A 15492-nucleotide genomic window follows, 5' to 3' on the forward strand; every position below is an offset into this window, starting at 1 on the left:
ATGGGTGTAAACGTAGTTCCCAATTTTGACGTAACGAAATTGGAAACTAACTTGATAAAACCGCATTTTTTTCCCAAATTTTGAAGACAATTTGCATTGAATCTAAAATGGCAACTGAGATATTTTTAACACAATTATATTGAAAAAAAAAAAATTAATTAATATAATAATATTAGTAATATTAGTCTCAACTCTCTGCTCCCGAGCCACTTCGTAACACTTCTCTCTACCAACGTTGCAACGGAAAAGTGCACTATAATTTAAATTTTAGTAGAGTTTACTGTCCTGTCAGAATAATGCTACTGATATTGCTGTACTTAAACCTTTGCAACTTTGTAAACAGAACTATTAAACTACCGCAACGACTTCCAACAAAATTTAATCTTGGAGGTTTGCAACTTTATGGAACGTCGTACGAAAATCTTAATTTCAACTTGCACGAGTTGTAAATGACTTCTTTTATCTACCATAAGTTGCTAACATAAAACTGGGTGTTAAAAACATGTCTAGGGCGCCAGTTTGCTTCAGATTTATACATGGAAATTAGCTGGTTTCAGGGTAATAAATTGTGAGGCAATTTCAAGTTCATAGGATATGCAAGCCTTGAAGTTGTGCAATCATTCCGGCAACAAATTTTGCTCCTTTTAAGTTGTTTGTATATTATATCATAATTATCACTTGAAAACAAAAGTGATGGATTCTTTTGACCATGGTACAATTTATCTAATCCTTGGGTTTAAAACCTTGGAACGTTGCATCAAATGAAAACTTAATAAATCTTTTAGCACGAGTTATATTTCATTATAGAACTAACGAGGACCACATGCCCGAAAGTGGACAAAAAATTAGATCAAATTGGGCTATTCGAGCATATGTACTACACACTACCTCAAACTAACCTGTGATTATTGTTCAAATATGATAGGAAATATGCAAGAACATTTTGAATTAGATTCAGACAAAATCATATAAACATCACATTAAATAAAAAAAGTTAATTTCAATCTTGTTTCACTAATTGACAGTTTTTTCATCTTCAATACATACAGCATGTCCAGCCGCCTTAGAAATAAATTTTTCCAAGACCGTTTAATAATACATATTTCCATTATTTCAACTTTTTCGATTAATAATGTTACCTATATTTTCAAGCATGTGAATAATGAATTCATAGTTCACGGCCTTCAGCCAATCATAGGTGGGGATTTTTATAATTCACTAATGCACTGAACCAATAAAAAACCCTTGAGTGGTTGCTATGACAATTTGCATTATTTCAAATCGTCCGCGCTTATGCTAACCTATCACAGAAAAGAAGCAGCGTTACCATGGTGACAGTTGTTGATTCTCGTGATCTGATGCAGTTTACAATTTCACGTTCTAAATCTAATAATTGCAGTGAACTACAGAGGGTTTTATATTAAAAAATGGATAGTGAAGATAGTGATTTGGAAAATTCTGCTCCTCCCGAGATAACTAAAGCAGCAAAAGCAACAACGGCCGCTTTATTGCCACCTAAATCGGTGAAACTTTATGAGACTGCATACAAATCTTTCATGGACTGGCGTAAGGACAAGTGTTGGCTTATTTTGGAGAATTGGCTGATAAGTATAAATCTTCAACACTTTGGACTCAATATTCCATGTTAAGAAGCACTCTTGAAATTCATCATAGTGTAAAATTGGAAAATTACGGAAAAGTAAGAGCATTTCTCAAACGCAAATCGGACGGATACAAACCAAAAAAAGCTAAAACATTCACTTCAAAAGCGATACACAATTTCATCAAGAATGCAGGTACAGTTTGTAAAACCTGCGTGACTAAAAATCTTACTAATGTTTTTTTTTATTTAGGTGGCATTAATTATGGGTGTCAATGAGATGAAAGAAATGAATATTCAGGATATTCAGAATTTAAGGTCTGCAACGTTAGTGACCCTACCGAACACAAAAAACAAGATAGTTCGCAAAATATACAATCACAGGTGATTTTTATGAAATAATCAAGAAACGCATTGCTCTACGCCCTCCTGATGTTGCAAGCCGTTCCTTTTTTCTCAATTATCAAAATGGTCGTTGCACAAGTCAAAGAATTGGAATTAACAAGTTCGCTTCGATGGGGAGACAAATTGCCACATTTTTGGATCTTCCTAACCCTGAATTGTATACTGGACATTCATTTAGGAGATCTTCAGCAACTTTACTTGTGGTGACATCACGGCCTTGAAGAGACACGGAGGGTGGAGGTCCAGTAAGTCGATGACTCAATGCAAAACAAATTGGATACGGCAGAAAAAAATGTTCAGTCGATACAAAATACCTCCATTATCAAGACATCAAAGGAAAATTTAACGGTGGACATCACCACACCATCTCTAAGTATTGCAAACTGTTCGAATTTTACAATAAATATCCAGAAATAAACAGGGTTAAAATTAAAATGGATTAAAGTTAAAATGTTCATTTATAAAAATTTAATTTCACTACTTGGTCGTAGAAAAAGTATAGTATTATATTCGCAATTATGGTCATTATTGTTTATATAATAATATACTATACCCTTTTGAAGTGGTGTGCAAAGCAAACCGACCGAATCAAGGGGAATCAGGGTTTACAGCTGAAGATACATTCTTAGGCAATGTGATTTTTTTTATTACTCTAAGAAGAATGGCAACAAATAATTAGAAAAAATATTAAATTCAAACAAAATTTATGTAACCAGCAAATTCTGTCAACTTTTGAAATTTCATAATTGCTCATTGTAACCCAACAACGAAAGCCCGTTGTTCCTAAATTACGATAATTTAGGTCCAGACATAGTTTACACAACAAAGAAGCTCTTCTCATAGGCACTTGTTTCATCCACCAGTGAAGGCGGTCTCATTCATTTTATACTCAACTTACATGAATCATATTTGATAATAATAATAGGATTCACATAAATACACTTTTTATTAAGCTGCACAATATCTGCGAGGGTGTGATTGATTTTTTTATGAAAATAATACACTCCTTTTTAAATCAGATTCCGTTAACAAAAAACAATCAATCTGTTACTACCTCGTTTGAAAATAACCGCGTAGATAACGTCATATCGTCAATTTAAATCAACAGGTGGTCTTAATGTGGTTTTGATTTATACTGCTACTATTGGCAACTGTTTTTATGGAATTTCTAAGCCAGGGCAAATGTTACGTCGAGTTTGTCGTTAAATTGCACAACCACCTGATTAGCAATAAACATTTAAATTGGTTTTGTTATCGTAACCATTGTATTCTTATTCTTTTTATGTTAACGTGTAATATTAAAAATGTTCACTATAACAATGATCTTGAATTAAATGTATTAAACAATAATTTTTTCTTTCGAATATGGATAAACTGTGGACAGTTCGTCCCCGACCGTTTGCCCCCGGTCAATTCGTCTCCTGCAAATTTGTCCCTGAAAGCTTTGTTTACATGCGCTGTAAGAATGATAACAAGAGCATCAACTGCACGTATTTGCGGTCACATACAATAAAAAAATTTAATCCGTTTTTCATAATTTATTATCTGCAGAGTCTGGCAACAATTGCAGCCACTCCTAAAATTGTCGTTAATTTCCAAGGTTTAAACGGTTGAATCTAGAAGAGTTTTTTAAGGAGAATTCAATACTGAAAACAAAAAATTATCACCTCTCACCTTTTTACTTATACAGGACGTCTCTCTTAATTGACTACAAGCTCATATCTCCGTTTATTTTTGGAGAAAAATTTTGAATTTTGGCACAATCATAGAAGGCCATATGGTGCATCTTTTAAGACCACTGCGCTTACTGTAAGTTGCAAACTCAGCCTACTGCGATTTTTTGAATAGAGGGATTTTTCAATATTTTGCTTCGCGTCAGAGACATGGAATAAAGTTATTAAGAAAAGTTACCTATAATCAAATTTGAAGTTTTTACAGATTTTAGCCAAAAATTCAAATTTTGCATCTTGCGAATCATTTTACCCACAAATGAATGCTTCTAAACAAAAAAAATCCTGTGAAAAGACGTGATAAAATTATGCTCAATGGATTTTTGTGATGACAGTGGACCCCCGCCCCAGAAAATTATAATTTAATCTCGGGATATAAAAAAAAAAAATAAATTTTTAAACTAATGTGATAATTTATTTTTTTCTCCAAACGTCACAAAAACTCACTATTTTTTTGTCGTTTTTAGACAGTAAAGTAAGCAATTTTGTTATAAGTAATGAAAAGCGCTCGTTGACATGGAAACACTTTTGCTGCCTAGGCAGAAAAAGTCCTTTTTGTGACGGCTACTATTTGAGACTTACATTTTGTATGGCACTTGCACGATCTTAACTTTGAAACTCTTTGAAACCGATATTTTTCACAGTAAATGTCATCAGTAACAACTACATGCATAGCCATCCATGTTTTTAGTTCAATTTGGGTTCACTGATTAACGTTTGGAGAAAAAGTAGTATTTGTTATTTGGCCGAAAAGTTACGCTTCGCCTCGCTACTGCAATTTAATTGCTCGACAAAAAGTACCACTTTTCTGCCGTATAACAAAATCTACTATTTTGTCATCGTGAGAGTTGAAACAACCAGTAATTATTTTATTAATATTGCAGGAAACTAATGCGCTCATAAAGTTATTTTTTAGACGTTCTCTGTATCTAATGATTAAAATCTTCTTAACATATTACGGATTTAGTACTTTTATGTAATTTTTTGCTTTGGCGGACACGGACAGACTTAAAAGTTCAAAATTCATTTGCAGATTTTTGTTCCTAAAATGACATTTTTGTTTGATGATTGAAAATGCTTTAGAATTTATTTCAAAAACAATTAAAAAACTCTTATTAATTTGTAATGCGTCTTTATCGCCTGCTAATTTTTTGTATGTCTTCTCTACAAATGTTTTTATTATAAATAAAACGAATTTTCTTAGTATATTTTAGCTAGCTTGTGTTGCAGATATCAATTTTAAGTAAAATTATATAAATCACAATATTCAATTACTCGTATCATCAAAGATCACACCGCGACGAATTAAGCTGGGGGCAAATAAACTGGAGACGAATTGGCGGGAGCAAACTGTCGGGCACGAATTGGTCGTATCCCAAACTTGTGTTTCGCGTAACTAAGCACTTTTTTTAATTGTTTACGGAAAGAGAGATTTTTGGTTATTTTTAACATTTTTGATAAATTGCCATGTAAACGTAGCATGCAACCTTAATTAGACATTCACACTTACCTATGACTATTAAGCGTAAGAGTGTGCGCAGAAGTGAGAAGACTCAACGTGCCTGAGGAAGCATTGATGGGTGGTACAGGTTGGTAAACTCCGCCAGAGTAAGCGTACGATATCTTATTGTTTTTTGTTCTACCTGCAAAAAGGATAATTGAAAAACACCATGACAATTTAAAATCGCAAACATGAAGACAAGAGTTTTGAAATGCTAAAAATGAAGCTATTTATGGTTTTCCGTTATTTTTAGAAGGAACCTACCATCGAGCCCGAATTGCGACAGCAATCCGTTAGTATTTCCCAAATTCCCTTCCGAAGCGTTCCTTGTTCTTCCGTCAGACACGGTATTGACACTATTAAATTTAGAACTACTGAAGGTATTCCAAATTGCCTTCGTTTTGGGCACTGCACTCTTGCTCGCGCCCAAATCCGAGATGCAAAACCTCGAACATCCGATAGTCCTTTCATCGTTCTCATCAGAAGACGACGACGTCGACTCCTCAAGCTTGATGCTATCAGTGAGGGCGTTACTATTTGAAAAAACACTACTACTATTATCGTTAACACTAGGAGTAAGCGTATTGAGACCGACATTAACGTTCAAGTTAATGCCCGTTTGCACGATTTTATCACTGGATTGCCGTGTATCGGTTACTGGTACGTCTTCTATACTGTCCAAATTGTCAAACGTGAATGGATCGGTTAAGAAAGCGGAAGTGTCCAGGAGTGTGCTTGGCGTTTCCATAGACTGGACCTCGATAGAGAATGGCGTGTTGGCACCGGGGACGAAATAGCTCTCGCTGGCTGGCAGGAGGCCACATGGCGGTTCGTGGTCTGGGGGTGGCGTCTTCGGCCGGAAGTGTAGCCTGCAAAAACAAGTAAAAATTCATCAAAATTAACAATGTTAATATTTTATACAGAACTCATGACCCGAGGGTGCCGACAGCAATACAGATGGTACATTTCAAAACAAAAATTGACTAAGTTTAATAGTGTTCGAGAAAGGATAATAGTATATTGGCCAATTTTGCCTACGGCTCGTTTTGTACACCGGGACCTCGTGCACCAATGCCATTATAAAACAAGTCCTTTATACTATTTTTTCGAATTTGCACCCCTTTTTTAATAAAAAAATTAAATTTTCCAATTCTAAGAGTTTTCGTGTTACACGATTATTAATGGTTTTGTAACCACGACTTACCACTTGATTTTCAAATTTAATTTAAAATTTGACATTTATTGAGTTTCACTGTCACTGAATTTTGACATAACGTAACCTAACCTCACAGCCAGTATTCATATCTATTATATTTAGGTACAATTATTGTTGGCCGCAAAGGACAGTTCAATTATATTCATACATTTTTATTCAAGCAGCAATTTATTTTAAACACAAATCGTAAAACCCAAATTGACCAAGAACTTGACAGGAAACGGGTGACAGCCAGACTAATTAGTTCTGCCAATTCTTAAAAAACAAAATTTCCTACTTTGAGTTCTTTTATAGATACCTATAAAGTACTCTAATGTACCTACTATTAAAGCGGCAAATTCGAAAAAAAAATTTAACCAATCCCGGAAGCTTATTCTAGAGGTGGAGTAAAATTTCCTAGGCAACGACAGTGTAATGTTCACCTGACCAATGGACGATAGTATGTGTCCATGGTTACCGATTTTCAAATTCTGTTCAGCTTCCGGATTGGCTACCGTTTCTTTTGTCTTAACTCGATTATTTTTTGAGCTAGAAAATTTTTGTTTCAGAATTGTTGCTTTCATAAGCCTTTTTTCTCTGGGTCACGAGTTCTGGGACACCGATTCAATATTAATACGAATATTTATTTGTTTTTAGATCAACTGAGAGCATTCATAAACACCAGAATCGGAACGAACATGGAATTTATCGATCTACCATGAAAGTAGTTTGAATTATTAATACCTAAATCTTTCAGACGACATTTATTAAAATTATTTATTACTATAATTAAGCAATTGCTGGAAGATGGTGGCATAATAACTTAGGAAGTCGAAACCGGTCACGCCATTAAAAAAGTTTATTTTCATGACTTCGTTTTTCCACTTCAATCGAACGAACTAAGTAAACGTTTCCTAATCAATTTACTTTTCCACTTTAACTACTTAGTTAAAAAAGCATTCTAATATTCATTCTTAATTCAATAAACAACCTTCTCAACCCCACTTCTGAATTCCCATAAATTTTTAATCAAGGTTATATTATAAAATTGCGTAACATTTACTTCTTCCATCTCACAATCCATCGTGTGCTTTTTATAGACCAGTTATGTTGGAAAACCTCAAAACTGTTCGCACTTCACTAAAATAGAGTAACGATTTTCGGCACGCTACTCTTTTTTAGATCATTAGATAGCGAAACATAATATAAAACTTTATCGAAGATTTTAGCACCAATAAGCGCATTTGTGTATTTTTTAAAGCTTATTCGAAGATAAAAAAATAATCACAGCTTTGATGTTGGCATAAAAAGAAGCGAATTGTGATCTGTTAATCAAGCTTAAGGCGAGTGCCAAGACATTTTTCTTATGGAGAATCCCATGTAAAGTATCGTCTAAATATTTCGCTTATTTTTTAATGTATCAGTTTCGTTCTTATTCTCAACTGCTTGTATTCATATTTTCTTCTAAAACTAAGAATCAAACATTGGAAAAAACATTTAATTTAAAAGTTAAAGGACTTGAAAATTCGATAATTTAGGGGTAGTTTTACGAATAGAAGTTTATGTCCGATTTTTGTGAATTTTTAAACTTAGAATTAGTAAAGAATACTTTCAAAATCACTTTCCCGCTAAATTTAAATCGATATCATTAAAATTGGTCTAGTTATGAGTGAGATAAACTAAAAATTTTTCAATCGAAGCTCTGAACATTGCAGATAATTTACGACTAGGCTGATTTATAAGCGTACCCTCATTTGCGGTTTCTTGACCAGCTTTGGAAGTTGTAAATCAAGGGATTTCTTCTAAAATTTTTACCTGCTTGTTTCGCACAGAGGATAATAAAATGATTACAATTAGAAGAGCGTTATTAAAAGTGCTAATAAGTACAAGCACATCGAAGTTTCATAATGCTTGATGTATGAAATTATAGAAACAACTATGTAGTATGAAAATTCATTTAATTTATAGTCATGTTTTTAACTAAAGTCTTTCAATGACACACGAATTAATTTCTCGACTACTTCACGGTGTTGGACGTAAAATTTAGAAAATGAAATTTAATAAAATAGTAATTTATTATTATTTCTCTTATTACATATTTTATTATTTATGTTTATTTTTTTCTTATTTCACAAGAATTTAAAAGTTCATCAATGAATAAAAAATGTTGAATGAAACAAAATTGTTTTGAATGGTATGACTCTATGGAGCAACCTGACCGGATGCAATTTACCTGATGTTTGCAATATTGGATTAGAGTTTATCTAAGAAACTGACCGGAGTTTTACTAGGTGATGACAATTTCTTTCATTTTGCCGCCGGCCGGTTCAACTTTTACTGAAAAACCCACTAAATCTTGTTCCTTTGAGAACAATATAATTTTTTTTTGGGAGAATAAAAAGGTTGACTTCTGGTAACTAGAAAAAAATGGAACATACATTGTAAATTCAAGTCATAATTGGTATTACCAAATCCAAGGGCAGTTAAGAATAACACGAAAAAAAATGTGTATTCTGGGTGTTTGGTTTGGACAAGAAAGTGATATGAAATATGAATATATTTATGAAGACACAACTTTTTGGAAAAAAAATGGAACAAAATTGATTAAGTTTTATTTTGATCACATGTTGCTGGAATTAATTGACTCTAGGAAACAAAGATTGTCTATTCCGATCCGCCGTCATTGTGTTTGTATTACCTATGTATTAGTTAATTGTCAATATTGTAAATAAGTACCTATTATGTAAATACCACTATTCTTATAAATACTTACTAACATGTACATATTATACACATTATTATACTATGTATTTTGTATCTTTTGAGTATACCTTCATACCAAATACGTATCTATTTGGAAACAAATAAAATTAAACATAAAACAGATAAGTTTAGTTTTTTTAGAAAATTTCTGGTTATCATTCTAATATTAAATAATACTTTAATTTATTTATTATTTGACAAATTATTTTTTGAACAACGTACTAATGTACTTACAATTTTAAAATAAAAGTTTTTTATTCATATTATTTTACCCATGAAAAAGTATTTCTACCAGACAGAGGCAAAATAAGCATTTATTATTTTACAATCACTTTACGATAGCACAGTAAGGAGTGTTGTAAACAGAGGTACCGCTTGACAACCTTCCCGATGTGACAGCTCAGCTCGAATTCTGACCAGCGACGAGTCTTGGCACTCGCCTTAAAAAGTGATATATCGGGTTTAAAAACTTTTTTTCTAATCTGACATCAATCAAACACAACTACAAAGCAAAAACTAAAATAGAAATAATGTGTCGACTGGAACTGAAATAGGACTTTTTCTTCATATTTAATGGTATTTAATTCGGCAACGCTTAAACACACTCCTGTAATTTTGCTTGGATTCCATATAATAAGTGTTCAACGTAAATTAGAACAAGTTAGCATCGTGGTAACGATGGAAAATCTTCCGACTAATGCTGTGGCAATAATGTGTAATGGAGACAACGAAGGTGTAATAAACGTGCACGAGAAGCGTAGCGCAATTTACGGAAATACCTAAAACGGTCCTGCAGTCTAAAGTGGTGCACGTTTTCGCAAGAAAAAATTGAAAAATGTAGCTTGTGATGCAGGCACCTTTCTTATTTTAATTTAATTAATTTGATAATTTTTAAATTCAACCAAATTGATACTCGGACAACTGGGTTGACGCTACTTCGCGCGTCTAAGCACAGTAAACAAAAAAAAAAAGAAAGTACCTAAAATTAAAAAAAAAAACAACACCGCATTCCCCCACCACTGTACAACCGGCAACGTCGTCGATGGTGACTTTTGGTGATAAAATCAAATAGGTTAGTTGCCTAATTGACAATTTGATTACACAAAACAGCCTTTCAAGCTGTGCCGAGTCTTATCACTATTTAATCCTTAGATTTGCAATCCAACAGGGTGTAAAAGAAACGTTTTTAACGGAAACAGTGCGTCATTTTCGGAAATGTCAAAAATTTGACAATTATTTTCTCACCAAAAATCTCCCTAGGCAACGTTGCCGGTTGTAATGCAAGGGAAGATCGCGGTGTTGGTGTTTTTTTTTTTAAAAAAAAACGGACTTTATGTCTACTTCAGATTCATACAGACTAAATTCAAAACAAGAAATTCAGTGCCCCCAAGTTTGCACACAGAAATTTTAGAATTTTTCAGTGATTCCTTGAACATCTTCACATCAACACTTCAAATTAATTTATTTCTGTCTTTATTTATCGTCAAGGTAATGAAACTTATGAAATAAAATGTTGAGTTAGGTTGTCAACTATGACAGTACCCGTTCGTATCAATTTTACCAATCGCACGTCAATAAAATGCTTAATTTTCAATAAATCGTTTGGTGAAAAAAAGGCACGTAATAACGTAATTTCTTATTTAACTAGAAAGTAAAAGTCATTATTATTATTATTAGTAACATTATTGGTGATTACATGATTAATGAACTTGTGATTCATTCATTCAAGCGTCACTGCATTAACTTATCCACGCTTTGAAGTTATAGTAGTATGGCTTAAATCTGGGACTTTTACATCGATTTTTAATACATACAGGGTGTTCAAAAAATGGCGGATCAACTATTCACTACGTGAATCTTCGGGTAATAACTAGTAGCTAAATTAAGCTTTTTCAATTATTGAGTGCTTCGTTGGAAATCTACAGCCACTTAAAGGGGCGCTAATTATGGCACAAATCTTTCCTTATAATGAACTCAAGGTTTACAAAATTCTACTATAAAAACAAATATTTACCAACATTTTCAAAAAACCCAATGATTTGTCATTTATTTGCCAACAATTTAAACCGGCTTGCTTATTTTTGATCATTGTTATCATTAATTCTAGCCTAAATTTATCTTGCCTCATGCATTTTTTCAGATAATCAAACACAAACACCGAACTACACTGACTTTCTGCGTCATTTCCATTCTTGGAAGAACGCAGCGAAATCTTATTATAAATTCAGTATTATTCACGATGGCGCGTCGTCAATTTGTCAAAGAATCAATATCGATTTTATATTTTTCCATTCTTTGCTTATCGCGTTACAAACTTAAATCATGAAGTGATTAATCATAAAATCGTTAACTAAAAAATATCAACGAAAACACGAAATACGTGCATTAAAACTTCAATGATAGCTTCTAGACGTTTGAGCTGAACATTTTTAGGTATGTAAATAATTAAAACGAGTTTGCTGGTCAGCGATCCTTTGGTTAATTTAAATTTTTTTATCGACATGAAAATGATTAATAAAACATGATCGAAACTTTATTTTTATCGTGAATTTATAGTGTGAGCACCCATGTTTATAGGTTCGTTCCCAATCACAGTGTTGAAGTGTGATGCGTTGGATTTTATGAGAAAAAAAAATTGAAAATCAATATAAAAGATTTCGCGACGAAACAATAGTTCACATCTTAATTAGACTTACCAATCCCTTCGAATAGACCTTAAAATTTCAACCATTTCGTCCTCATCACTTTTACTATGAACTAAAGTTTCCGATTGAACTCCACTCTCCACTTCCTCTTCTTTGATCTCGACTCGATGAGTCCCACTTTCACTCTCACCACCAACTTCATTCGCATTTGTCCGTGAAGCACTGTTACTGACGTAACTAAACTCACTTTTAATATCAGTTCGTAAATTATTGTTTACGTTCGTGTTATTAACAAAACTAGTGTCCATTTTAACTAGACCGTCCGCCACCAAATTCGTATCGTTTGGTTTACTGTTCGGTTCGAGGATTGTGAAATCCAACGTTCGCCAGAAATCGTCATTATTGGTGCTGATACGGTCCAAAATAACTCTTCCACCTCGGCCCATTCGTCTTCGAGCGAAGCCTATGCAACGTCTAGGGTTCGAGAGGGACGTCAAAGTGAAACGGAAGCGCTTGTCCGCCAAACCGTTTTCTTCTTTCGAACACCACGGCCAGTTGCCCACATTCGACAAAGGCTGCGAAAGTACAAAAAAATTATTAGAAGTGGACCAAAAAAGTAACACGATATACATAATTAGGCGTAATGAATATTTTTAAAACCAAGTCGTCTGCCAATCAAACGGTTGGGAATGAAAAACAAAGTAAAAAAGTTATCTTCTGAGAAAAGACAATTTCCTGAGGATACAATTACAAAATTTCACTTTTTAATATTTCATACGGTGTGGTGGACCAATAAATCAAAGCTATTGTTTGGTTCGAGGTAAACATTCTCGCGCATCTTCATATAATTCTTAGGATAACAAAGCATTAAACTAGTCTTTCCAAATGTTTATTGTTGGGATATGTAAAAAAACGTTTAAAAATTGGCGACTTCTTGTAAGACTCTGAATCTCTGAAAACCAACATTATTGGATGAAAAAGCTCTCAATTTAATGTAGTTTAAATCTTAGTTATACTATTTTAAACGCCCTATTCGAGACCTTTAACATTATGTATTTGGTGAGTAATTTTAGTAGGCATAAACAGACGTGCAAGAAATTTCCGATCGTCAAGTGAAATTTATTTCATATAAAACTGTCCTTGTACTACAAGGTGTTTACAAATGTTTCTAGCATCAAGGGTGGCTATGAAATGTCAAAGAAATTTGCCGCTCATTATAAATGAGGGTTTAGATTTTTCAACTGACATTTGTAGTTAACCTCAATCATAGAGCAAAGCAAGTTTTGAGAAGAAAACTGTTCTAGTTGTGGTTTGAAACCTGAAAATCAAAAATGTTGACACAAAACCGTAATCGAAACGTCGTTGACGTAAGTAACGTTATAAATAATTTTCAAGATAGTTATATTCGCTGTGAAAACAAAGCGGCAAAGTAGTGCACGACAAGAATTCCAGAGCCATCCTTGATGCTAGAAACATTTATAAACACCTTGTACTTGTACACATACTTACTCATTCTGGTACCATTATTAAACATTAAACACTAAAAACTACTATTTGTTGCATTGCTAATTGCACGAAAATGATGCAGTTTCCAAAGCACACATACAGGGTGTCCCAGAACTCATGACCCAGAGAGCAAAGAAGCAATACACATGGTAAATTTTAAAACAAAAACTGCTTAAGTTTAACCCTTTAACTGTTGTAAACGTATAAGTACGTTTTGCTATTTTTCTCAGAAAATGCAAATGATAAGGATTTAAAATTTTGGGGACAAAAGTAAGCGGACATTTACGTGACACTTGGCAGTCAACTTGCTTATTTTAAATAAAACACCCCATATTTTATTGCATTTTTGAATTCTATATGCAAATTTAAGATCACTTTCTATATACCGTGCGATAACCTAAATTGTATCATTTCTGATATATCTCGATTTTTCGAAAAATAAATAAATAAATTTGCATTACAAAAAAAATATTTCCACAAACATCTTCGAAAATTTTTCTTCGGAAATAAAAGATCCACATTAAATTGAATTGTCACCGTTCCAAAGCTTGTTAAAAAAAATTGGAAACAAAAGAGTAAAAACACTTCTTTTTTCCGTATTTACAGTAGAAAATATGTGTCCAATACATTAATTTTATTACACGTTTGTATTCTGCTTATTTTCCAATTAACGTGGCGATTTTGAAATAGATTACAGGCTACTTATTTCGGAAAAAAATTCATTTCTGGTGTGCAATTTTTTTTCCAAAAATCAAGATATCTCTGAAATGGTTTAATTTAAGCACATTATACATAAAGTCATCCTCAATTTGGATGTAGAATCCGAAAATGCAATAATATATGAAGTGTTCCATTTTAAATAACCCAGTTGACTACTACTTCCGGCATAACCGGAAGTGTCACGAATACTTAAATCTTGTCATTCGATTTGTCTTACTCGCTTATTTTTGTTCAGAAAATTTCAAATTATCATCTTTTGTAGTCTATGAGAAAAGTGTCGAAACGTACATACAGGCTGTTCGGAAAGTGGCGCACCACCTTGAAAGGCAGTAATTGGGTGGCCCCCCAGAGTACCAAAAGAATGTTAAAAAAAATTCCAGACGCTCTGTTTTCGCAGGAGGACCAAGAGAAAATTAGGAAAATGGCAACATTGCACAACTGTACCCCTCATAAATTAAATTTCCAGTATTCAAAGCCATAGTAACGTTGCTGTTGTATTGTTGCCGTTAGTCAGGACGGTTCATTAACGAGTAATGTAACTACGGTTTCACGTGAACGATGAGATTGTTGATTCAAAAATCTTGATAACAGCTTTCGGGCATTTTTTACAAGATTTTTCCGATATTCTAGGCACCATGCCTTTGTGCAAAATGTCCTTTAGGTAACAAATTCATTTGAACGTAAAATTATTGCACAGAAATCGATAATTTTTGCATCAAACTTTGCCTCTTCAATCCATCATATCTCGAAAAATTGAAGACATGGATTTTTTTTTAACATTTTTCCGGTGGTCTATGACATTGTCCGATGATACAGTTTCACGGTGGTGCGCGACTTTCCGGACACCCTGTATACGTTTATAACAGTTAAAAATTAACAACCAATCCCTGAAGCTTATTCTAGAGATGGAGTAAAATTTCCTAGGCAACGAGAGTGTAATGTTCACCTGACCAATGGACGATAGTATGTGTCCATAGTTACCGATTTTCAAATTCTGTTCAGCTTCGTTTTTTTGTCTTAACTCGATTATTTTTTAAGGTACAAAATTGTTGCCTTTTTTCTCTGGGTCACGAGTTCTGGGACACCCTGTATTTCTGTGAAGATTCAAACGGAAAAAAATTGGAATACGATTTTCAGAAAGTTCATTGAATTTTACCTTCCTGAAAAGTGTAGGTCCCATGTGAGTCAAGCAGTACCAAAATCTACATAATTTTGAGTATGAAGTAACGCTCAAGAAAAAATGTGACAGAAGTAAGCACAGTATTTATCTTTTTTGAAAAATCATTCTGCAGAGCTATACACAAGTACTTTTCCAATAGACGATCCTTTAAAGTCGCTATTTTAAGAGTTCAGCAAGAAATTACATTCTGAAAATAAAAGCTCGACATGTAAATTCTTGCTAAAAATAGCAGTTTTTCATCAGACCT

General features: G+C 33.3%; 1 protein-coding gene across 2 annotated transcripts in view; it reads right to left on the reverse strand.

The window, feature by feature from the left end:
- E(Pc) (Enhancer of Polycomb) overlaps nucleotides 1-15492 on the reverse strand; it is a 28536-nt gene that overhangs the window by 2855 nt on the left and 10189 nt on the right. The window contains exons 4-6 of one of the 2 annotated variants that reach the window (XM_088050245.1): nucleotides 11891-12414; nucleotides 5497-6105; nucleotides 5246-5374 (exon numbers count right to left, since the gene is read on the reverse strand). In XM_088050245.1, coding sequence (XP_087906371.1) covers nucleotides 5246-5374; nucleotides 5497-6105; nucleotides 11891-12414 — 1262 coding nt within the window. The remainder of the gene's footprint in view (nucleotides 1-5245; nucleotides 5375-5496; nucleotides 6106-11890; nucleotides 12415-15492) is intronic. The other variant, XM_088050246.1, reaches the window with a different exon arrangement.

The sequence above is a fragment of the Gnatocerus cornutus genome, chromosome 1 (genome assembly GCF_029298725.1).
Source record: "Gnatocerus cornutus isolate USDA-ARS CGAHR chromosome 1, icGnaCorn1.1, whole genome shotgun sequence".
Taxonomy (NCBI): domain Eukaryota; kingdom Metazoa; phylum Arthropoda; class Insecta; order Coleoptera; family Tenebrionidae; genus Gnatocerus; species Gnatocerus cornutus.